This window comes from Thermobia domestica, chromosome 11, assembly GCF_964235325.1.
Source record: "Thermobia domestica chromosome 11, izTheDome1.hap1.1, whole genome shotgun sequence".
Taxonomy (NCBI): domain Eukaryota; kingdom Metazoa; phylum Arthropoda; class Insecta; order Zygentoma; family Lepismatidae; genus Thermobia; species Thermobia domestica.
The window spans coordinates 153,681,824-153,706,814 of NC_137464.1; the positions used below are offsets into that span (position 1 = coordinate 153,681,824).

The following is a 24,991-nucleotide window of genomic DNA, read 5'->3' on the forward strand; positions in this document are numbered from 1 at the left end:
ACCCGTTGTCAACTTTTTGGACCCCAGGCGTTTTGCTTGGTGACGAAAAAATAAAAAAAAAAATAATAAATTAAAATATCCTATTTTTTCAAATTTTCCTCATTTTCGCCAAACTTCAGTGCGCATGCGCAACCTGAAGATATCAACCGATCAAGGAAATATTTTACACCCGTTGTCAACAGGCCACTACGCAACTTTTTGGACCCCAGGCGTTTTGCTTGGTGACAAAAAGAAATAAAAGCAAATAAATTAAAATATCCTATTTTTTTAAATTTCCCCCATTTTCGCCAAACTTCAGTGCGCATGCGCAACCTGAAGATATCAACCGATCAAGGAAATATTTTACACCCGTTGACACCATGCCACTACGCAACTTTTTGGACCCCAGGCGTTTTGCTTGGTGAAAAAAAGTTTTTTTCGCTCCACCCTAACATCCAGTTGAACAAATTTTGCTTTCGAAAGTCTGTTTACAAAAACGCTTAGAAAAAAAACAACTCAGAAACACATTTTGTTCGTAATGGATATTAGTTTGATGCGGTAGTTGAGCCATGCATCGGAATGCCGCTGACGTCCGTAATGGAGCTGACAAGCATATCTTCCTTGCAACATTAACGCGTTATGCACACTGGTCGGAATGCAATGTTTCTATGTCACTTTCTGTGCAACGTATTGCTCGATTCTGCAGATGGACACTTAGTCTTCCACAAGCTCATGATACGCATTTGTTTGAACTCAACCGAACTGAACTTAATTCTGCAGTCTTGGGATATTTCCAATATTCACTCCCAAGCTGATGCACAGTTAAAATGTTGGAAACAAGACCACTTACTTTTTTGGCACATCACCAACTACTACTATGAGCTGGGATTCTACAATCAGCACTCGTTATACCGCGTCAGAATGCGGCCATGTTGACCATCACATGTGTAGTTGCAACCAATAACTCATGAGAATATTGTCTTTCTACGTCACTTAAGTTTCTTACGGTTCTTCGTCTCTTACCATTGCATATACAATTTTAACGTGACTGCCAAGGTTCGATCCCCGATGCGAACGAATTTATTTCTTGTTCTATTCTCGTTCGAAATAGACACAGGGGGTTCATCCAGCCTCCACCAGAATACCTAGATATTTGTATTACTTCTCCTATTTACAGTTTCCCATCATTCCTGATCCTAGGAACCTTGAAAATTTCTGCTATATTTAATGACTGACTGAATGCTTAGGGGGGGGGGATTAATGGGGACATCACGGCGAGATTATTTGACCCCATCACGAAAAGGCCAATCACTGAAATCCATCACTCATAAAAGGATAACCAACACAAAAACAATGAACAAAAACATGTCTTCTGAAACACAGAAAGGGAAATAAAAACTCGATCAAATATAGAATAAAACAAAAGTAATTAAAAATAAAAATTGATGTTCTACAAAAGGACTAATATATGAGAAACAGAAAATAGCAAAAATAGCAACTGAACTAATACTAAAACAGGAGAGATTAAAAAAACAAGAAAAGAAAAGAAAAAAAAGGCCTTACAGAATGTTAATTACTTCAACCGCAAGTATACAGACACTACAATCAGTGCTACCCCACAAAACCTAACAAAGATTTTTAGGAAGTCCTAAGCGCTCTTTGAGGGCTAAGTAGATAAGAATCAACAAAACTGTGCCGAATACTCAGTACAAAAATTTGTCAAATGTGACGATACGCTAATACGCCAAGGTAACTTTAACTTTTCGACTAGTACGCAACAACAACGATCAATTACCTAAGCTAAATTTTAGAAAAGAGTTTATTTTGGTTTGTCTCGTTTCAATCAGTTTGTCATTAAGTTGGACAAATGGTTTCAAACATCAAAGCTCTAAAAGGCTCTAAATATTTGTCAAATCGGTGTTTGGCTGCTGTGTTAACACTTGCCGACATATTCACGCACCCAGAAAACAGAGACGACAAGCTGCTGCTGTTAATAGATCTCATAAGAATGTCTTACATGAGGAGGAGCTCACTAAAGTCATTCCACAGGCTTCTACGAACGCTCTTTGAGTCGGTGCAGAGACATACACAACATAGCGACAGCTAAAACGCATGGTCAAGAGCAAGTAAAACTGCTGTCAGTTCAGAAGTGAATACTGAACACAGACGATGCAGACTAAATCTGAGCTGCACTCGTCTATCATGAATGAGCAGCCAATGATATTTACATCTTGGGAACAATTCTCGTTCAATATCGATCAATACTGCTCCAGCAAAGCTCCAAAAACTTGCTGGTTTTTCTGAGTATTTTTATACTATTTCCTGTGAAAAGACAATCGAAGGTATAATCTTGGCAGAGTCAACAGCCATGATAAAAGAGAACAAACGTACAGAAAACATGAGACTATACACAAATGCGTCTGCGATGAGACTCTCATAAGCAAGAACGCTCCATGGTCGTGTTGCTTGAGAACGTGTTGCATACCTGACCTTACACAGGAGAAAGCAACAAGGAAGTCAGCAATACAAAGCACATGGGCTGTATAATTTTAGAAAAGGCTCTCTTAAGAATGGATGAAAGGTCGTTAGTTTGCTTCAACTGCTAAGCTAGCAACTGGGCTAGTGCGGAAAAAAAAACAGTAGCTAGCCGAATGTCCAGGTGATGTGAAGTGTCATATTGTTTCAGCAGGCAGGAACGAAAAAAACAATACGCAATATAACCACAGTCTAACTTGGACCGGATTAAACTACGGTATAATTTAATAGAACACTATGATCAGCCTTCTAAGCGAAATGGAAAAGTACAAGAAGGTAATTCATACCTCGGAGACGGAAGTGCCTAAGATTTTTAATGTGCAGTGGCCATGTTAGGCGACAATAAAGGTCAAATCTAGACATCAGACCATATTAACAACGAGAGCTGAGTGCCACCGGCACACAAGTCTGGATCAAGAAGGCCAGTTCGATGGCGACAAAAGCACATAAACTGAGTTTTTTCGGCAGGAAACCAAAAATCTTTTCCGTTTACAAGCAAACAAAATAATTTAATGACTTAAAACTCTTAGATGATAGTGAAGGTGACGTGAATGACAGTAAACAAAAAGATAGTAAACGTAGGTCAGACCACACTGGCCTGGTTCTGTGACAAAACACTATTGACGGCAATAACAGTGTGACAATAAATGACTGCTTTAAGGGACACTGTTTCCCGCAAATATCGCTCTGGGAGACAAAAACTCATGTGTCCTAGAACTAAGTTTGTCGAGAAAGTTAGCTATATGGCCACGAAAATGCAGTCATACAGCTGTTCAAATATTCCGTACCGCCAAGTTGTGTCGTTACGTATACTCTACATTAAAAAAGAAGACAATAAGCGATGGAAGCATTAAAGAAGACAAAAAAAAAAAGTGATGAAAAAAGCTTCCTGAGTCTAGCTTTTGAGTGAAAAAGACTATTTGAAAGAGCGAAACTTACTGAAAGTTGCTATTTAAAAAAACCTCCCAAAAACTAAACCAGGCGCTTGTCAGCTATATTGCATAATTCCCCTCGTAGTTTTGTTTACCTTTTTCTGTGCTTGTTTCTTAAAATGATCAATGCTTAACTCTTCCTTTAGTATATCTGCAGTCATCCTCCTACACATTTCTCCCAAACACTCACTTGGAAGACCTATTTTTCGATTTCCTCGCACATTGTCGTTGTGAATATGAAATGTTGATATCTCTATTCTTCTTGTACTCCTCTAACTATCGATTTGTTTTTTGTTTTTTTTTTTTTTCTTTTAACAATGACTTTAATAATATACTGTCCTGTAATTCAACAATTTTTTAAAAAATCTTAATTTTAAAGTTGACCCACGAAACCACTCGTAAAAACTGCTATAAAAGTGATGTCATGAAACCGATAGGTTACTCAAGATTTCGAGACGATAGTCATTGCCTGTTAATTATTCGGCGTCTGTGTTGTTTTATTGAGTATTGAATTGATTATAATCTGTCTCCTTTACTAGACTTGAGTTTCTCCATGAACTTTCTTATAAACTCTCAAGTTATAGTGCAATGCTTAATTGTGGAAAAAGAAACCTGCTTTCGAAGTGACACCGTTTCAGTATGAGATTCATGTACGTTTATCACTATTTTCTTTCCTTAAACGGAAGTGATGTATTTGCTTTAGTTTGTAGCGATCACATTTTAAAGTGTTCTCTATTGCAATTACCTCATTCTTCATATACTGTGTGACAGACACAAAGCCTTAATCCCGAGTCATTACTGTGGTCCTTACATAATAAATACATCAGGGGCCGACAATACATGTTTAATAAAAACATAGTTTCAAGTTGCAAGAGAATATTAGCTTTTTTGAGTACCTTAAGAACTAAAACAGAAATAATTTATTGAAATTCACATTCGATTCCTTAAGGAAAATTCCTTATAAATTATCATGTAATAAATTCTAACACTTTTCATACCTAATAGTTCCTGTCGGTGAAGGAAAAGGGCTAAAATTACTATCAGGATCTGGAATGTTGATTCTTAGAGGCTGCATAGGCTTCTGCTTCGATGGAGATGGTAAGCGAACTGTAACAGGTGGATCAGCCTCATCAACGAGTGACTGAAATACCAAACGGATATTGGTACTAGGAAAACGAAACGTGCATCTGAAAGAGAAAGTAGATATTTGATCTTCAGATATTATAGTTACTTTTGGCAAATAATAAAACATCTATTTAAACTTCAAAAGAAAAACTTTGAACTAACAAACATAAGCTATACTAATATACCTATGTACACTCATGCCCAAAATTAATGTCACATGTCTATAAATAAGTTGTTATAGCAATATAATTTGATAAATTCGCCCGGTATTTCTTATAATGTTAGTGTGTTTATAATCGGCAGACATGTCGGTAGCAAATTTCACGTCAAAAGAGCAGTAAATAAGAACAATAAAACGAAAATAAAACTTTCTTGCCCATTTAGCAACATTCTGTTTTACTCATTCTAATTTTCGTATTCATAATTCTTTCCCTATGAAGTTTACCACTAAAATCTGCAAATGATTTTTAATATTAAAGCAAAACGAAACTCCAGGATTAGAAAAATGTAATAAATTAAGGGAAACAAACAAACATTCCCTCGTGGGTATATGGTAAGCGTATGCGCCTTCGGCATGGAATGCTCGGGTTAGATTCCCGGTAGATCATATAGTTCGGCTCTAACGTTAAACTGCACATCCACGTCTCATATAGGCTCGGTGCCAACCGGCACGATAAGCTCCACATCAATTAACCAACCAAGAAATTAAGAGTACTGAAAATACTAAATTAAAATGCTGTGACTTATTACAATGCATCTTCAAAATTTCTGTTTATTGAATTTCTGTAAACGTAGTCTTTTATTTACTGTGTCTAATGTTTAATATACTATTAACTGTACTATTTCGGTGTTCCCTGACATCTTTTCCAGCAGACCAGGCAACACCCAAGCAATTTATCTCACCAAAATTTCCTCTTGTACTATTTTGTTAATATGGTAACGTACATTCCTTGCATTAGAACTCTCTTTCGTAATTGTTTGTTGATGTGAAAAAAGTTACGAGGAAGATTTTTATAGGGACTTGAGTAATTTTGCACTAGTTTGTAGAAATCTTGCTCACTTCCAACAAGTACTTTGTGAAGATGCTAAAATGTATGTTTAACGTTACTAATTATACACAGAACTTCAATGCGTATATAATTCTTTAACGTATATGTATATGTAGGATTATTCAAGCCATATAATACTTAACATTATATATAAAAGTATTTTATTATATAATTTAAGCAATTATGTTTTGAATAATACTATAGCAAGCTGACAAAAGTGAACTTTATTATAGTTTAGTATACACTTAGTGTTTACTAATTATTAAAGATGTAAGATTATAACAGTAAACTGACAAAATGGCATGGACGATATGGACCTGGACATGATCGATAATAAATCAATGACCCATTTATGACAACATATTCTACTAAAAGTAAGTGACAACTCAGAATTGTCGCGTAGTCAACTTTTCAATAACAAAAAAAAAATAGCTTTATAGCTGTGGTTGTACAAATTATCCAGATCTCATACCATTTCTTTTACTCGCTGTGCCTTTCCTATCCTCTTGACTCCGTAACATTATTCTAACTGAATGCTTTGTAACTCCTGTGGAAGATACTCTTTTCCTTCGTTTCTTCTGGAGAACTTCCTATTACACAATGTAGGTGAATATATAGTTTGAACTACCGTTTTCTCTATGAGTTTACTATTTTCCAGTCATTGGAAAGGTTCAGCCCAAGATATCATTTAAATATCTATATAAGAAATGCTGAAAAATGGATATTATTTGTGTTGACAAGAAACTTTTCGGTCTTTGGAGCCGTAAGACCAAATTGTATGTTAACAAATCTTACAGTGTTCAATATTGTAGTTAGACTTGATAATTTCAGCAACTTAAACTATTGTCTTGTACAATAGTATTAATACTAATCAAGAGAGGATGGGAATTTTTTTAGATATTACAGATGGTCTCATAAGTATAGATCCTATCTTGAAGTAGTGAAACCAGAGAGCAGTGTAACTTGCTAAAATATCAGTTGCAACTACAATGATCAGCGCTACAAGATTTAACATCATGAAAAACGTGCTTTCTGCGCACGGACTAATAGTTATGAGCATTTCCTGCTCTTTTGAGTTGGCATTGACAAACCCTGATTGCGTTGTCTTGGCTGCTTAATACTTAGCTGACCGAGAATCAGGACTTACCTTTAATGTGTTTTTTAGTGAAGTGCTTATGTTTTTTTTCCCTTCTCTGTTCTACGAACAACGCAGTAAAGGTAAATAAGTATTTTATTATGGAATCATGTGGCATCGTTCATTATGTATCTTCCGGTTTACTTGTGTCTGTACTGACTTTGATGATGTGATTTTATTGGGCGCGAATGGGTTCAGAATGAACAGACAAAGTATACGAACAGAATAAAATACTTATTTACCTTTACTGCGTTGTTCGTAGAACAGAGAAGGGAAAAAAAACATAAGCACTTCACTAAAAAACACATTAAAGGTAATTTCATATTTTGTGATTCAACAGTGCGTTAACCCCTTCCATTACGATTTATTTTCTGAATTCTGATAATTGAAGTTATAAAAGTATATTATAGATAGTTTATCATTATATAACTTTCAAAACATCAATATAGTAACCCTACGTGATGCTACAATAGTCTAAATTTTATGACGAGTGTAGCTCGTCATTGTGCGATTTAGCACAGGGATGCCATGACGACCTAGACTCGTCAATTCAGCGCAAGGGGTTAATATGCGAAATATATACATAAAATAATTTTCTGTCAACACGTAACAGGCAAACTGCTTGTGAAGAAAGAAAAAAATGTACAAATTGATACAACAGGGTGTCCTCAGAAAATTCCTTCCCAATTTCCCTGATTTGCCCTGAGTACATTTCCAACTTTTCTCTGGCCTCCACCAATCCCATAGACAGCCAAATATATAATTTTCCTTTTTAACATTATACGCACACGATTACAAAGATTATTAAATTACAATTACAAAAAATTATCAAATGTATTAAAATGTCTTCACGTAAGACTTATGAAACATTAAAACAATGAAAATAGCAGTTTGAAAAAAGCCATTTCTTCCATACAATATGAAGAATGTATTGACATACATAATTATAGTACGTTATAGTCATAAATAAAAAAAGGAGAAAGAACCATTAAGAACACTTCACATATGCACGTCTTCACAGCATGGAACTGCTAAATGAACAAATCTCATATGAAAATAGTATGCTTTGAAAAAATATTTTCAAGTTCCATATTGCAACCTGCTTTTCTTCTTTTCCAATTCTTCAATTCTTGCTTAAACAGCACTTACTTTTAACTGGAATTCAGGCCGACGCAACGTTTGTCTTTTAGCATGTAACTCTTTCAACTCTTGATTAATCCTTCCCTTTTCTGCACCCTTCGATGTTTTATGTCAAGATAGACCTGGTTCCTTTGTCCGGAATATTTTACAAACTGCAGCAACTTACTTGTTATGGATATACTGGCTACACACCCAGCACTGCTGATAATATCATGCACAAATCTGAGACACCAGAGCGTTATAGAAGATTTTCTTCAAGTAGTGACTTGGAGAAACCGCCTTCAACGGGTGAATTACCATGTGACAATATCAAGCAAATTTTGACAACTTCCAAGAGGCTAGCAAACTTGACATCATCCTTTAGTATCTTATAGTAAAACTCATCTAATCCCGCAGACTTAATGAATGCAATGAACTCGCAAAAGTATGATTTCAAGGAAACCTGTGCTACAACACACTGAACTGTTTCTTTGCCTGTTCAACTACATCTCATGAAATCCTGCTTGCCCTGTGAAGATTTTCAAGAATAACGTCCGCTCTCTTTCTTGTCAGGGATGACTGCCTCAAAATATTACTTGGTGCAAAACAAGTGATACCATAACTTGTACTTCAGTGTGCTTCTTTGACATTGAACTAAACCTATAATGTGCACAACTCAAGCTTAAATTCTGCTTTAAGCTTCTCTGTACATATGCTTTCCTGTAACACTCTTCTCGTAAGAAAACCAATGTCGATCATTGCAGCAACAAGAAGTTTCTCATTTGACAATTCCGAAGACATCAGTCTCTAAGCAATCAGCTTGTTGCAATTTCTGGTTTCACACATCGGCCAACGAACAATACAGTAAGTCTAAAAGTGTTGTGTAAGAAAAGTATTAGTAGCTTTGAAGACTGAAACATTCGAAGAAAAACTTCACATCCTGCAGATATAACTTTAAAACCTGCCCACTTATTCTTCAAGGGAGGGTCTTTCATCTGTTCCTTTAAAGAAGACTGCCGCCGCCAAGTACGCAGTTTAGAATCTTGTATGAATTTCTTCACATTGCCATAAATTTTCACTGCCACTTCCGAGCAATCTGCATTACCAAGCAATATGATGGAGCAGAACTTATTAGGGAAATCAGTAGATTCTATAATGCAGTATATCCTGCCTGGCGACCTGAGTTGTTATTAAAAAGGTAATACATGTCTCTAAGAGTTTTATCTAAATACAATTGTGATGTCTTTAGGCCATTTTTCATAGCATCATGCAAAATATATAGTCCACATATACCAGTGTCAAAGTCTTTCTATTGGGATTTTGTTCGAACATTTCACTTTTTCTCTGAGGCACAGATTTACGTTTTCTCCAATCATGGAAACCTGCAGTAAATTGTCTAGTGGAAGACCTAGTTTCTCTCTGAATTTTTCCATGACGTCATTGGCTTTTGTCCATCCCAAAAACACACTATTTATATACTGTGTAGAAACTTTTTGTTGATTTACATCCCAGAATCTTATGATTAGGTACCATCTGGCCCTTCTGAACTACTTTATTGAAAGATTCGTCGAAATATATGGCATAATCTGCACCATGTTTAACTTCATCCACAATACAATCTTTCAAATATGAAGTCAAGCAATGATTTATTATGTAAGATGAATGTCTTCCCAAGAATAAATTTAAAAGCAATGGAACTGTCAGGAAACATCAAATGGAGAGTTTGGCTAATGTTCTCGCAAGCATTCATTTTATTTTTTAATCAACTCCAAAGCCAATATTATTTTAGCCTTCGTAACATCTTCAGGTTCTGTGTGTGAATATACACCATATTCTTTATTGTGCAATTGATTCCACTTCCTCCACTTGATTCTCGATGACAATCCTCAAGATTACACAGTTTTCTCAGTTTCCTGACCACAGTCATCTGTAACTGATGATTGTCCTATTGCAGTAGAAGACACAAACACAGTGATAGCAGGCTGCATAACTTTAGCTTTTATGTTCTTGATATGCTGAGGTCCTTTAGCATGAGATAAAATTGTTCTACGACCCATGTTACTAAGCTTAAAAGACTTTCCAAAATGCATATCCACTGTCTCCAGGTAGACGTCCTAACCAGTAAGAAAACTCAGGGTACAGTTCCTCATCTAGCCACTGGTCATTTAAGAAAGTTGGTTTACTAGCCATTAGATGTAAATACATCCAACTTAAACCTGTAAACAGAGGAAGTGATATAGCTGAAGCAATACGAAATACATAACTTTTTTTTTTTTTTTTTTTTTTTTTTTTTTTTTTTTTTTTTACACAACATCGCTAATCTTCCACAATTAAAAAAAGAAGTAATAATAAATATAGGTTTTCTAGTTTCGAAAGAGTTTTGAAGAAGAGATTCACAGTATTCTAATGTACTTTCCCTCATTTTATAAGCATTTTCTTTAGTTTCCCTGACTTTCCAGAATGTGAACAGCACGTACAACCTTCTAACATCATGGAAGATACAGATACAGCTAATATACAAGCATGCAGTTAACAAACGTCATTAATGATATACAGGGTGGGCCGTTCTATACTCTGCAGTATTTTGAAATTGTTCATATATATTTCTGTATAATGGTTTCATTTGTGCAACTGTTTATTTTTTTGTCCTTCTGAAATTACTCTTCACAATTATATTAACAAATATGTAAAGATCAGTGCAACGTATATTTATCAGGAGTCTTCGTGAGCGGGTCGGCAGGTTTATCGCATTTGTGGCTAATTAGTTCTGGTTTCGAGTTCTGGAGGACAATTTCTCTCGGACGTAAGTCGAGAAGCGGTTTGGATTCTGCTTTAGGCTTATGTAACCCCTTCCAGCACAACCTGGTTGATGTATAATACCACCAAGGCGAAACAAACTTATTTCTGTCCATATGTAATATAATACATCGAACAAATTATTAAAAAAAAAAATGGTTTAAACAAAAAACGGGCTTTTTGTTTTTTTCAATACAAACCATGGTTTTTGCTAATCCTGCTTTCAGCAATTCATAGGAAAAAAACGGCTATCGCAGGTGCACCAGAATCGCAGAGATATTGCACTTTGTAAACATATGCAACACTCTTGCTTTCGTGCGAGTCACGTCCGTTACCACTGTTCCAATGCCTATATATACATGTAGTTATGTTTCAATAAATATATGAATATAACTATATGCAGGGTATATTATTACCTATCGGATGAAGGATTTCTTAGTTTGTACGTATCACTTTTAAATCTGGGGTGCATTAGATAGCCGTGCGAATGTCATGTCCATACTTTGGAATAGCCGAACTACTACTCCAAAATACCTGATTTTGTAAAACATACAATTCGAATTAATTCCTTACAATATCCACCTTCTCTGAGAAAAGAGTTTTCAGTAATATTGTCGAAAGACTCATGGTGTAGCTAACACCGAATTCGAAAAGTTTAGTCATTAAAATAATAATAATAATAATTAAAAAAAAGTGAAAATATCTTTAAAGCTTTCCCGCGAAAGAGCAGATATTGAAGAGGAATTCGCCAAACAAGAACTGTGTTGCTTTTCACATGCCTCTATGATATCATGCGACGTGGAAAGAGCATTTTCACTGTACACATAGGCGGATCCAGGACGGATGAATTGTTCTCCCCCAATGGTAGAGGCACCAGCCTTGCAAAAGCTCGGTCAAAAATCCAGTTTTTTTCTTACGTATTTTGGAAAGAGGTGTTGTCAGGGGTGTCACCACTGATGTACGTTCACCAATCCCCAGAACAGTTTGTGCTCTCCTCAACAACGTGCAGTTTTGTTTTACATGCCTTATTTGAAGGAATTTCGTTTCATAAGACGTGAAACATTTTGAATTGGCACTGAAAAAGCATATAAGAAGTTGCTTCAAAAAATTATTAAAGAGAGAGAGAATGAAACTTCATTTAAAACTCATGCGCCATAAATACGGTTTGTAAACTGCCGCATCATTTTTTATTTAAAAACAATTTTGAAATCAGAATAATTTTATTTTCTAACCTATGCAACCTATTGCCATTAATACATCATTACAAATACACAACTATACTTGTTGAAGAATTAAATATGTACCTACAAATGTATTACAATAAGAACAGCATACAAGATGTAAATTAATGTAACAAACGTCGAGAGATGATTGCTGACACCGAGATGAGCAAAAATCCCATGAATATACAGCATACTTGGCGTATTAGCAGAGTTAGCGAGGACCGAAAGCGTGGGAACAATAAATCCGAAGCGGTACATATCGACAGGGGGAAAGACACAAACGAAGCTTCGTTGGGCATATCAGACGAGATGTTCAAAGTATCCGCCATGGACAGCAATGCATGCACGACAACGGTGGATCATGCATTGACGAACCCGTTCTAAGATACTTGAGTCATATCGGACAGTTGTACATTGTGGGTACACTGTTCCAAGTCGTTGATATAGTTGACATGAGTAGCATTGGTCCCGGGCAGGCCAACACACTGAACCGCCACTCCCGATCTAACATCTTGGGAAATTTTTCAACCACAGGCGGACATTCACACTGAAGTGCGCGGAAGCCCCATCATACATGTAACACATGTAATTCGGGACGTATATTCTGCAGGAAGATCAAATACTGCGCTCCATTGTCTTCGGAATATCATGTGGCTGATCATCATGGACAATACCACACCAACCCTGAGTCCAATTTGGTGTTGTTAAGTGACAACTGTACCATGGGGATGTAAATATGCACTTGTGGTATTATGCATGTTGACAGTATCATCCCTTCCAAACTTGACATCGTCAGTAAACAGTATGATAGTAGCGGTCTGTTGAATGAATCACTGGCACAATGCTTCATGAGATTGAAAATCTGCTTCTGTCAGTTCTTGTACCCTTTCCAGGTGGTATGGGTACAAGACATTTCTATGTAACGCACAATGTGACTGGCTCATTGTCCACAGCTTCTAACACACATTCGTCCATAACAGGTGTTCGTACACGACAGAATCCACCATCATCCATATGAGCATGTTGTATGGTCTCTGCTTCATACAAGCTGCGTTAAATTGTAGCAAACATCCTGTATGATGGTTGGAGTCTGTTAAGAAAACAATCCTGATAAATTCGTGCTGCTTCACGACTATTGCCATCTGCACGACCGTACATGAACAGTATGTCGGCCTATTCAAAAATAAAAATGAAATGGTGGAATGAACAAAGTGGGAGGAAACGGAAGAACCCCGAGAAAACCCACGCATAAGGTTTTTGTCCACCACAAAGTTCACTTAGTGCGAGATAGGATCGAACCAAGGACCCCGTATACTAGAGGTAAAAGCTCTACCACTGAGCCACCACGCTCCTGTCGGCCTGTTCGGGTTCAAATAATGCACTATGTTTCAGTCGAGCATTGCTACTTGTCCTATTAAACACTCGCAGCACAATGACCGCACTACAGTACTGTAGCATCTTGAACACACGCGCCACCTGTGTGTGTTAACCGAGCAACTGCACATTAACTGAGTCAGCATCACTTCTAGACTTTCATAGACTGCCATCTCTAAGCTTATTTGTTTTCGATATTTAGCGACTGTTTCCACGCTTTCGGCCCTCGCTAACTCTGCCAATATGTCCAATATGCTACATGCTCATATGACCATTTTTGTTTATCTCGGTGTAAGGATTGTTAAATTAATTAAGTTATACCCTGAATAAGTATAAAGTACACTTTAGTACCTCTAGACTATTTAAGGGACCAGGATCCATTGAAATTAGACCGGTTATAAACCAAATGCATACGCTGATTTGCAACTGTATAAACAATTCGTAAATTCATAAACATTTCCGAAATGAACCTATTTGCGAATTAAAATACATTACAATAAAAACAGAAGCTAAAATACGAGTAACCGTTTTCCAAATTACTTTCATTTGCGGAACTGCTACCTTCACCTAATGCAGGACAGGAAGCTCCGATACAATCGGAACTAATGGGCACGGAAAAGGAAAGAGGGTGGAATTGTATGTGCATCGACAATGAATTTACCATCAGATCGTTGGTCTAACTGCATTGGATCCACCAATATGATCTTTTCCTCCAAAAGCGAAAAACAGAAAATAATGCGAATAGCTGCAGAACCTAAGTTTATTACACATCGTTAGAGGAAAACAATTCTAAGTTTGAAGTGGCCAATTGAAAACCATGCATTAACCATATCTGAAATAATCTTAAAATTTTCATTTTTATATTTACCAGATCGAAATCCCATGACTTGGCAGAATTTCCTGACTTTTCCCTGATTTTTTTAAAATTCCCTGACTCTCCCATTTTGTCACCGCTCTGTCTAATGGATTGTCGTATGTCACATAGTGAGTCAGGCTATGGCTACTTTCAAGGTTAGGTTCCTCGAACTTCCGTACGACATTAATTAACGTAAGGCAACCAAATCTAACGAACACAAGGCATTCTTCTATACTCTATTCTACTGGATCTCTAGAAACGATAACATATACAAACGTACACCCGTGTAAAATAGAAACAATAGTAATGGAACTGAAAAATCGAGACAAACATAGCTCTCATAGAACTGGGAAATACAGATTGGTACACTTTGTCTCGTACTTGTCAAGGTAAAGATGGGTGCTTAGTTTGGTTAGAGACTCAATCGGCTATATAAATGTAACCGACTGGATCGCCTTTTAACCGAACGTCACGAATGTACTTTCAAATGAATTAAAAGAACTTGCAATTTGTGCGTTCGGCCAGCGAGGCCCGTTAGTCGACTACTTAAAACACCAGTTGCCAACAGTTTCTTTGCAAACTAATAAGCACGAGAACAACAATGAGAAAGTTCATAATTGGTACCTTTTTGGAAGTAAAAATGTGATCATAGTATCTGACTAACAAATTACCATAAAGAATGTGATACTGATTATTGAAAAGCTCAAGATCGAACTACAAAATATCAAGTCGAACGTTACAATGAAATGAAGTTTCGTTTGTTCGATCTTTCATTAATCGAAAATAAATTGGCAGATGTCTAAAGGAGGAATTAATTTTCAGGTTTTATTATAATTACAGTGTTCTGACACTAGTATACCTGACTTAATTTTTCTTTTATTTATTTACTTTTGTTCGTTTATTTTTAAAGTAACGTCCCACGATTATGCTCCGAGGCTAGGAGAGACGATTTTAAGATGATAATGAAATAAGGGAAACGAAGTGGGAGAAACTAGAATCCGTCGGTTTATTCTAGGTTTTCCCACTGTCATTTCATTAATTATATCATAATCACTCATTTTCATTAATCATCAGTCTACTTTCGCCTACATTATATATATGTGGGACGTAAAACTAGAAATTTTATTTCATTTCCTAGCTAAAACTAAAATTGTTTCAATATCTAAATTTTCGACAGACTAAAAATTTTTATGTGGAATTTAATTTGGTAAGGCTATTAGTACGATAACGTTTGTTGCAGAAGGTTCTAGATTACTGGTCCCCCTATATTTTTCATAGGTAGAAGTACTTGCTTACCTGATACATGCTCCTTTTTCCTATGCTTGCGATGATGTTTCTTTAGTTGCTGTGAACACTATTATGAATTATATTAACCGTTTTGACAAGTCATTACGTTTTTCAAATAAGAATATGTTAGTTTTTTGGGTTAGAGAGTTTTGCACCAACTTGAGTAGAAACGTTTATTGTTGTCGGGGGGTTAGGAGGGCTTCCCCCCCCCCTATGCTTTGAAGAAATATTTAACTTTTTGTAAAATAATAATATAGGTTTTTTGAAATAGTCGAAGGTTGTCCTGCTATACTTCTATAGAAAATTGTGTTGTTGTCAGGAGAAGGGGGCTAGGGAGAAGCGGGTCAGTGGTATAGATGACCCGTAAGATCCGAAAAAGTGTATTATTTTCTTCTGGTCATTTAATGATACAGTTTTTCGGCTCTTCTGGATCATCTATATCAGTGACCCGCATCCAGGGAAGGGGGACCAGTAATCTAGAACCTTGCCCGTTTGTTGCATAACAATTCACTTGCGAAGTGAAAATGGCGCATTTTGCATACTTTTATTTCGTACAGCGTTTTTACAAAGCAAAGTACTGTACAGATAACGACAAATGCTCTTATGAACAAGGGCTGATGATCCGTACATCATGTTATGCTCAATTAGGTAGATGGGTGAAACTGGCATAAGGTAACGCGAAATTTTATGCAGATGGAGTGTACCTAGACCTTAAAACGATGCTCTTACATTTTCATTAGGTCTCTGTTATACAAAATTGGCAAGGAAATCCACGCCACAGTATACAAATAAAATATGAAAGACTTTCTTAAATCGAAAATTCATACTCTGCAAACCCATCATAGGTACTGAAATGTGTAAACATCAACTATCCACATTCTAAGGCCTTCCGCTTTTCATCTGCATTCGAACGCTGAGGCTACATTTCCCTCAATATGGATGATGAAAGGAGTTTCCTAGCGCAGGTGTATCTAGTAAAAGTATACAGTCTTTTAAAAATTTTTTAAATATAGCCTTTAAAGAATACTTTTTTTTAAAGTCATTAGAGGTGGGAAAAGAAACTAATAGAACAAGCTTTAAAAGCATTTCGAACAGATTTTTACAGAAAACACTACATTTGGAGCCATATGCACCCTGGGACATTCACTGTCTGTATATTTATAACTACAAGACAAATTGATAAAGTGATAAGCAACGTGGAAAAAAAAACGAACTTGTACAGGTGCTACTAGAATATGAACCTCTTAACAATAATAATAATATTAAATGCGCTATACTTTATGAACACAGTAATCAGCATATTCTCAATCTCCACCGATTGCATTATCACACTATAACCTCTTTTTTGAATTGGAATTAGAAATTTCATTATGCTACACTTCATTATTTAAGCATCCTAACTCCACTGTGATCAAATCTCTAACTGAAGACTTAATGTAGAGAAGAAAACAATGTAAGTGTCACCTTGAAATTGTGTCACTTATTTTACGAGGAAGGACCCAAAAGAAACCGGACTTTCGTTCTAAAAAAATAATTTACTACATTTTTTTACAAAATTCTTTGAGTCTTCTTCAAAGTACTCTCCATTAAATGCGATCCATTTCTCCCATCTTCTTTCCCATTGTTTGAAGCACCTCTGGAACTTTTATATCGACCAATGCGCTCTGTGGAGTTCTTTTTACAGCCTCTACACCATCAAAACATTTTCTTCTTAGATTATGTTTATTTCTCGGAAAATGTCATGTTGGTCAAAAAGTTTGGATCATTTTGAATCTGATTTTTCAAAGTCCTGGCTCAAACTCAGACGAATAATTTGATCCTGTGTGAGCAGGCAAGAAACAAACTTACTCAACATGTCTCATTTGGAAAACCTCACGCTGGCACGAGCTCCAACTCACTCCTGCCTGTTTTGAAATACCATCGATCATAATACGACGATCCTCGCTGACTTTGGGGCAGATTTGTTCGATGTTTTCGTCGTTTCGAAATGATGAAGAGCACCCAGAACGAGCATGATCTTCAACACTCATCTCACCACACACAAAGCGCCCAAACCACTCAAAAAATTGTGTGCGGTTCATAGTATTCTTCTTGAAAGCCTGTTGAAGCATTTGGTAAGTTTTCGTTTCCGATTTTCCAAGTAGGAAGCAAACACACTCCTTGTTCCTTTGAGTGGTGGACAAACACCGTGCTCGTGGGTTTTCTCGGGGTTCTCCCGTTTCCTCCCACTTTCTTCATTCCACCATTTCACTCATCTCACTATCACCTTCTCCTTTAGCCTAACAGGCATAACCGTGGTACGTTAACCTTAAAGATTTCATTTCATTTTTTGTTCCTTTGAATTTGCCATAACGATTTCGCAGGCGGCAAACGAAACAGTTGAAATAAACAATAATACGATCAAACGTTAAACTCCAACGCAGACGCCGCTTGGCCAACTGATCTGGGAAGGTCTCTACTAGAACCACCTAGCAGAACTCTACTACACCCAGGAACGGCAGCGCTCTTTCAATCCGGTTTCTTTTGGGTCTCCCCTCGTATTAGATTTTCATACTTCGTTATATGCTAGGTTGTATTTCTAGGAAATAGTATTTTCTATTTTGTGACGCTTGGAAATAATTTACTATCTTTTATCTCTACTGTTACAGTAACTATTGTTTTTGGCACTTACACTGTTTTCTACAACGAGACTTCAATTGAGAAAAGTGCTAAACTTTACAATACACGCTTCATCTGTGTACAGGTAAGCAGGACTGCATTCAAAGAGTATAGAATAAGGCCGCGCTAAGAAGAGCTCTGACAACTCTCACGTGCGATCAAGCGCGGTTGACACATTTATCTTCTGTAACAATACAATATAACAAGGGGCACATTTTGTGGGAAAAGAGTCAGTTATGTATTGCAACAAAAGTACTATTTAACATTATGCCTGACGAAAGTATTAGTCGAAAGAGACAAATTAGTATTGCGTTAAGATAGTTTACAAAATCGTAAAGAAAACAACCGTTATTTCTAAACACATAGGGTCTTATGCAGAGTCGTTTTGACTTATGATTAGCGTCATGCTAAATGCCTGACTACTGCATGGAAACATATGTTAGTCGAACTCTTTAGTATGACATCAAGCTTCTTCGTGGATAAGCGGTTAGCGTATGCCTTTGGCATGGGAGACCCCGGTTCGATTCCCGGCGGGAGCTTATGTGGTTCGGATTCCACGTTAATCAGTGGGTCCACGTCTCATATAGCCTCGCTGCTGAAAGAGACGTTAAACACAAAATCAACTCAACTCTTTAGTATGACACTAAGCGTCAGAAAGACTCTGCGTAAGACCCATAATGTTATATCTTTTTTAAAAATTGAAAACTACTTACGTTAGAGAATGGCTTTCAATTGTAAACAATTTAATTCCGTTTACTGTAGAAATCCTACGGTTTTTTTCTAGAGTGGATAAAGTTTCCGTCGGTTCAGCGAGGTCTCTCGGGCACTTCTCTTTTGTGATTCTGTTCACAGTTGTAGGGCTAATGTATAATGTTGAATCTGCTCTTTCAATCACTTTATTCAATGGTAATAAAGGACTGTCGTTACGTTCTTTTTCGAAATATTCCCTAAGATTAAACACAAATTCCCGTGCCTGACTTGTCAAGGGCACCCCCTTTCCGCACTTCTTATGCACTTCAGGCATTGTGTTCATAAACACAAACACATACTGAACTTATATTTTAGGTCTATGTGAATAATACGAATATAAACTATGTTCCACTGATGAATGAAAATAACGATTACACCACAATATTCACACCAATGCACTGAGATAGCAAAAAAAATCAAAACAATCTGACAACACAAAAACTTTCACAGTAATGAGTAGGTATAAATGCGACAACATTGTTCTGTTACCATGGAAACAATCTAGTATTTCCAAATGTATTTTTGTGGGTCTAAACCTATTCTCCCATTCACATATTGGTGAAAAAATGTCTTCTACGAAAAGACAAACATAGCTGGATCATGTTCGTTACTTTCCAACTACTCAATTTCTAAATCAGTCCTTATGAAAAACTCATTATAACGGTCTCTGTAATATATAGAATGTGGACATTTTTTCCAATGTCAACAAATTTCCTACAAAGACCGTTAGAAATTCTACTAATTTCAGCCTGACATTCCAAATCACGGTTCATTGCCCTTGAACTTTAGAAGAGCCGTACAGACTCGCTACCCTCTTCGCTTTCAATTCCACGAAAACCTACTCCCTGCGGCGACAGGAAGGTGGACCGGTTGTTGTTTCATGTAGCCCCACTTCTATTTACGTAGCAAACTTGTCGAAAGGACAGAGTTGTGTCAATAAGTGGAAAAAAAAATCATTATTGTGGCAATAACGTTAGGCCTAGTGGAACTACGTTGTGCTGGAATGTTGAGGTGTACAGTGAAGTACGATTACTTTTTAAATATCTAGTTTTAAATATTTCAACTTATAATCTGATTCAATCAGTAATAAAGTAATTCAATTCCTCCTGTCAAGTGGTCGCTTTGATTCTTCTTGCTATGGCAGTTCGCAACACTGTCGTCAACTTACACGATGTTAGATCTGTGCGAGCTCAAGTTACGATGGCCTTAGAATAGTATAGTAGTGATAGATTCGAGTTTGCTTAGGGTTAGGGAAGTTTGGACCTAGTTCGTTAAAATTGATCGAGAGCACTTTTTATGTTTGAGCAAAAATAACTGCTGGGGCAAGCACTCTAAGTTCACCAAAGAATGAGTTGTTCCATTAATAATTTTACATTGGTTTCTTGAAATTTATTCTTTCCATTTGCTTCGTTCACTTCCATTTCCAACTACAACGTAATGTTATCGATAAGATATTGCAGAATCTATGAAAACACCGGTAGGTTTTGAATCGGGACAAGCAGCATTAAATTTTGAATGAAATAATTTAACAAAATCAATTATTCGGGTTGTCGGCAACTGCAGAAAGTAGAGTAGTCATGAAATCAAACCGAATACAACAAAAATCCTCTCACTCGAGTATCCCAACCTCCTATTATTTAATTAATGGAGTTTATTCGAACAGACGGTTGTACCAAAGAGAAAAATTATAGGTAAAATACGACGTGAAACTTTTCATGAAGGAGTTGATTTTGATGACTTTAACGTCCCTTTTAGCAGCAAGGCTATATGAGACGGGACCTACTGATTAACGTGGAATCCGAACCACATGAGCTCCCGCCGGGAATCAAATCCAGCTCTCTCACGCCAAAGTTTCTCATGAAGGAATGAGAATGTGAACACAAGTAGTTACTGTCAGTGCACAGCATTCTGAAATGAATTCTGAATGACAGTGAAAGTATTGTACGTGTACGTGTGTTCTTCCACTAGGCTTAAGTTTAGAGTTGCCCCTCCAGTCTGAAGTTGCCCTTGGACTTTGCAACATACAAAAAACAGTGCTTAAAGTATTAAACATTGTTACATTTCACTTAATTTCAGTCCTCCGTGTGTTTCACAAAAATTTAAAAGGTTTTCTACATTATATTTGCGCATCCGTTACACCTGTTCGCCATATTCGCCATATTTACAACTACCATGCTGCTGAAACCTTCCGCAATGCTTCCGCATCCGGAAAATAGTACTAACTTCCACATATCTTTTCTCGTATTAAACATAACTCTCCTGGCGAACTTACATTCCTAAACATCAAATAAAAACTTCAAATTATCATTTCTTACCTCATTTCTCCTGTAAATTTTCCTGATTTTTATAAAAAGGGGAGGGGTAACTCTAAACTTAACCCTTCCACTATCCTCGTTTATACGTATAGGACTACCCCCGTCGGTGACGCGCCCGCTCCCTTCGCTCCCGAATGGGACCCATGCTGCGCTCCTGCCCTGACTCAGTTCGGTAACTTTTTTTTTTTTTTTTTAACGGTCACCTAGTAAATGATTCGAGTATTATGCACTGTAGTTTTTATGTCATACGTTCACACTGTATTTATACTGAGGTCTCCTGAAATCAATCTGCACTTAGTAATGGCGCTCCTCACTCAGTGCATGCTCTGTTAAAAGAAATACGAAGTTCTAACCTAACCTAAAAACGTAAGAAATCTGTCAAAATTTAGTAGAACCGTCTGCACGAGTAATGCCAATTAATGCTTTATTATAAACAATGAATTTTTACTTTAAAATCGCACCTGTAAACAGAGAATGTCAATCCACATAGCATCAACGTAACTGATTTTATATTAAGTTATTAGCCTCTATTGAGGTACTAATGGTCGCCTTTGAAGGAAAATTAAGGTTTCCCCAATACGGTGACACAAACTATTAACTAGCTTTATGTTAATTAACATAAATACTATCCTATTTACGCTCCCTGCTTGCTATCACCATACAGATTTGTCCAAATAAATAAAAAGCAATTTCCTAACAGCTGATTTAACTAAAACCATTGTAACTGCAAATTTCATAAATACTGCACCGAATTCCTTCACGCAGATACACTTTTACATTAACAATTTTCCAAGTTTTTTTTTTTTTTTTTTTAAGTAACACGAGACACTACTACTAAATTTGTACTAGCTGCAAGTGGGCGTCACGAACGTTCCGAATATTATTTACTTCTCATGACTCAGTTCTGGACGATAATGTAATAAAACACACACCTTCATTCATATATAAGGTTTCCAACTATAATGAGATGTTTTATTCCACTCTTGTACGAACTCATTACAAATCTTACGCCTATGCTATTAGTATGAAGAATCGTCTCATAATAATATGATACGAAACCTTGAGCTAAAAATAGAATAATACATCCAATACTCGATGTGTAACCGAAACAAAATACCCTATTGCCAACATAAGCGTTACAAACTAGCTTTGCCTTGGGCATTAGAGACAAACATGCGCCATCAGCTCCGGCCTTCAACTTGGTAAACACGCTGTTTTTCCGAACCACGAGCCAAACCAACACAGGCGATACCATGTTTACTTAAAACATGCAAGACTTACGTTTTTGGTAACTGAAGCGACGGTGCTCCTTTCCTCTGGAAAACTCCATCGACAAATACACCATTCTTTCCATTACAGATCATAAAAAAATGAGGATGATCGAAGTAAATCTCGAGATGTTTTCTTGAAATAAAACTTGAATGTCCCATGTTTACATCGACCTCGCCTCGCGAACTATTTCGCCCGATGGTTATCCTCTTCTGACGTACCATATATTCGAATTCTCGTCCTTCAAGACGAGCTATGGCAGCTCCTTTCGATTCCGGACTCCATTGGGCCTTAGAAGGACTAGCTGGTGCCGATTTCAGGGCTAGAAGAGCCCATGCTTCGCTCTCCTGGGTCCGTGAATGTGCAGACATCACTCAAGGAATATGGCTTCCTTACGGACGAGGAGGTGCTCTCAGCCAGGAGCAGGTGTATACATCCTACCACTGTATCAAAAGAGTAAACACGGCTAGTGCAAATACTTTCCTTGTTTAACACCAGGAGCGCTAGCATCGATGAACGTCAAAGGTTGATGTAGGATATGAACACGTATCTTAATGAAAATTCGTACGTTCAAAATAAAATGAGTAGAATTATATTATTTGCAAAGTAATGATAATGCGTTAAGACACTGAAACGTAATTTTCTTCAAATGGAATACATCTACTGCTACTATCATACTTACAATATAAAAAGCCAACAACAATCATACTAAAATTCATAAATAACTTCATTAGGATAACCAGATTGAGAAAGTAGAGTAATATTACGGTGCACATTAAGTTTAAGTACACCTTATTTTGTAAAACGCACAGGTAAAATTCAGCATACTGCATAGAAATACATATTTGTAAGGAATAAACTACCGGAGACGATTGAATTAAATAGTGACGCAGTTGTATTTTATGTTAACAAGCGTAGGTTATAAGTGGAAAATTATTACAAGTTTAAGTAAGTGTCATAGGCGTGCGCACGTGGGGGCAAGTAGGGGCGCTCGCTCCACGTAATGTTTTGGCATTGCGTTTTTTTTTATTTTATTTTTTAAGATAATTTTCTCAGTTAATAAGGATTATATTTCACAAAAACAGACCCTCAAAGACGTATGTAATCATCGCTATACAAAATAACACTTTGAACTTTGCAATACTCGACCAAAATTTCCCGATTTAATTATATTTCAATATTTCTTCCGTTTGTTTCCTCCCAGCAGTATATTATCACACACATCTAACACACTATCTGTAGGCACCGACTTTAAAAGGGGGGCGAAGCTTTTCTGTTCCTCTCTCCAATTTAAAAGCAGAGGAGTTTCGCTCTTATACTGCAGTCTAGGATATTTCGTAAGACAACTGGGGTCGTATGCAGTCATTTTGACCCGTGATTACAACCATACTAAAAAGTTCGACTAACATAAGATTCCTGTAGTAGTCAGGCTTTTAGTATGACGTTAATCATACTTCAAAATGACTCTGCATAAGGCGGCAGATGTTCAACCAAATATTACAGATACTGCTCAATATTTGTAAATAAGGTACTGCCAAATCGTAACAGAAAGTGTTTGTTTGTGTATGTGTTTTGTGTGGTAGTGGAAGACAAAGAGTGTTGTATTTTGCTAAAATTCGGCTTTCGTTTGCCTGGCAAGTAAATACAATTCTATTATTGTTTTATTCAAGATTTTTATTGCATATAATTAGCTCATACGAAATGAATTACAATGACTCAGATTTATGTAATGAGGAATTTAAAATTGGTTAACAGGTTTCCCAAACCTCGACTAGCCAAATCCCTGAATTTCAACATAATTGTAAATGTCGCTCCTGGATCCACTACCTTCCCAGATACTTCAACATCCTCCGGGCAAATGAAAATAAAAATTATAAAGAAAGTAATGATTACAATGTGGTTGCATATCTTCAGGAGTACCGCTGTTGATCCCCCCCTAATCCAAGGGTCTGCGTTCAGGAGTAATCTTCAGGAGTACCGCTGTTGTTCCACCTTTACTCCCATGATAATAACACGTGACATTACGTCACGCTCGAGTGGTACATCTTGAATGTAAATCTAACCTCACCTACCCTAAGTAGCATCATCCTGACCTGATTCGGTTAGATAGGATTCATGCTTTTTAAAGATTACGTAGCACAGGTTGGTTTGTGTTTTTGCACTATAATACGAGGAGGAGTCCGAAAATAAATTTCCCCTCTCGTTTTCCCCAGGAAAGCGAACAGCAATGGGGGAAACAAGACAACAGTTGCACGCACATACCCAGACACAAGTGGGTATCGTACGCCTGCGATCTTGCAGATTGCGCCGTCGCGACGTCTGCACAAAGCGGAGACGATTCTCTCAATCTGAACCTGGTAGCAATGGAGAGAAGACACGATTTTACATCGTAGTCAAAGGAGGAACTGCAAGTGGTGTCCGCTGTGAATGGGCACGTGACGTATCGGGCAGGGGCGGATCCAGGACCGACTTCTGGGAGGGCGGTGGGTTGTCATACTGCTACTTTTAAGGGCTCAAAACTTTGGGATGGGTTTTATTTATATATATAAAATAAGAAAGTTTCCCCTTCTGGGGGGGGCGATCGCCCCC

At 37.0% G+C, this 24,991-nt stretch overlaps 1 protein-coding gene across 1 annotated transcript in view; it reads right to left on the bottom strand.

Moving 5' to 3' along the window:
* The window catches only part of FoxK (forkhead box K), a 100,865-nt gene extending 78,006 nt beyond the window's left edge, over positions 1-22,859 (bottom strand). Inside the window, exons 1-2 of the mRNA XM_081731221.1 lie at positions 22,415-22,859; positions 4,445-4,633 (exon numbers count right to left, since the gene is read on the bottom strand). Of these exons, the coding sequence (XP_081587347.1) occupies positions 4,445-4,633; positions 22,415-22,773 (548 nt within the window). The 5' untranslated portion in view covers positions 22,774-22,859. The remainder of the gene's footprint in view (positions 1-4,444; positions 4,634-22,414) is intronic.
* Between the last annotated feature and the right edge of the window lie 2,132 nt (positions 22,860-24,991).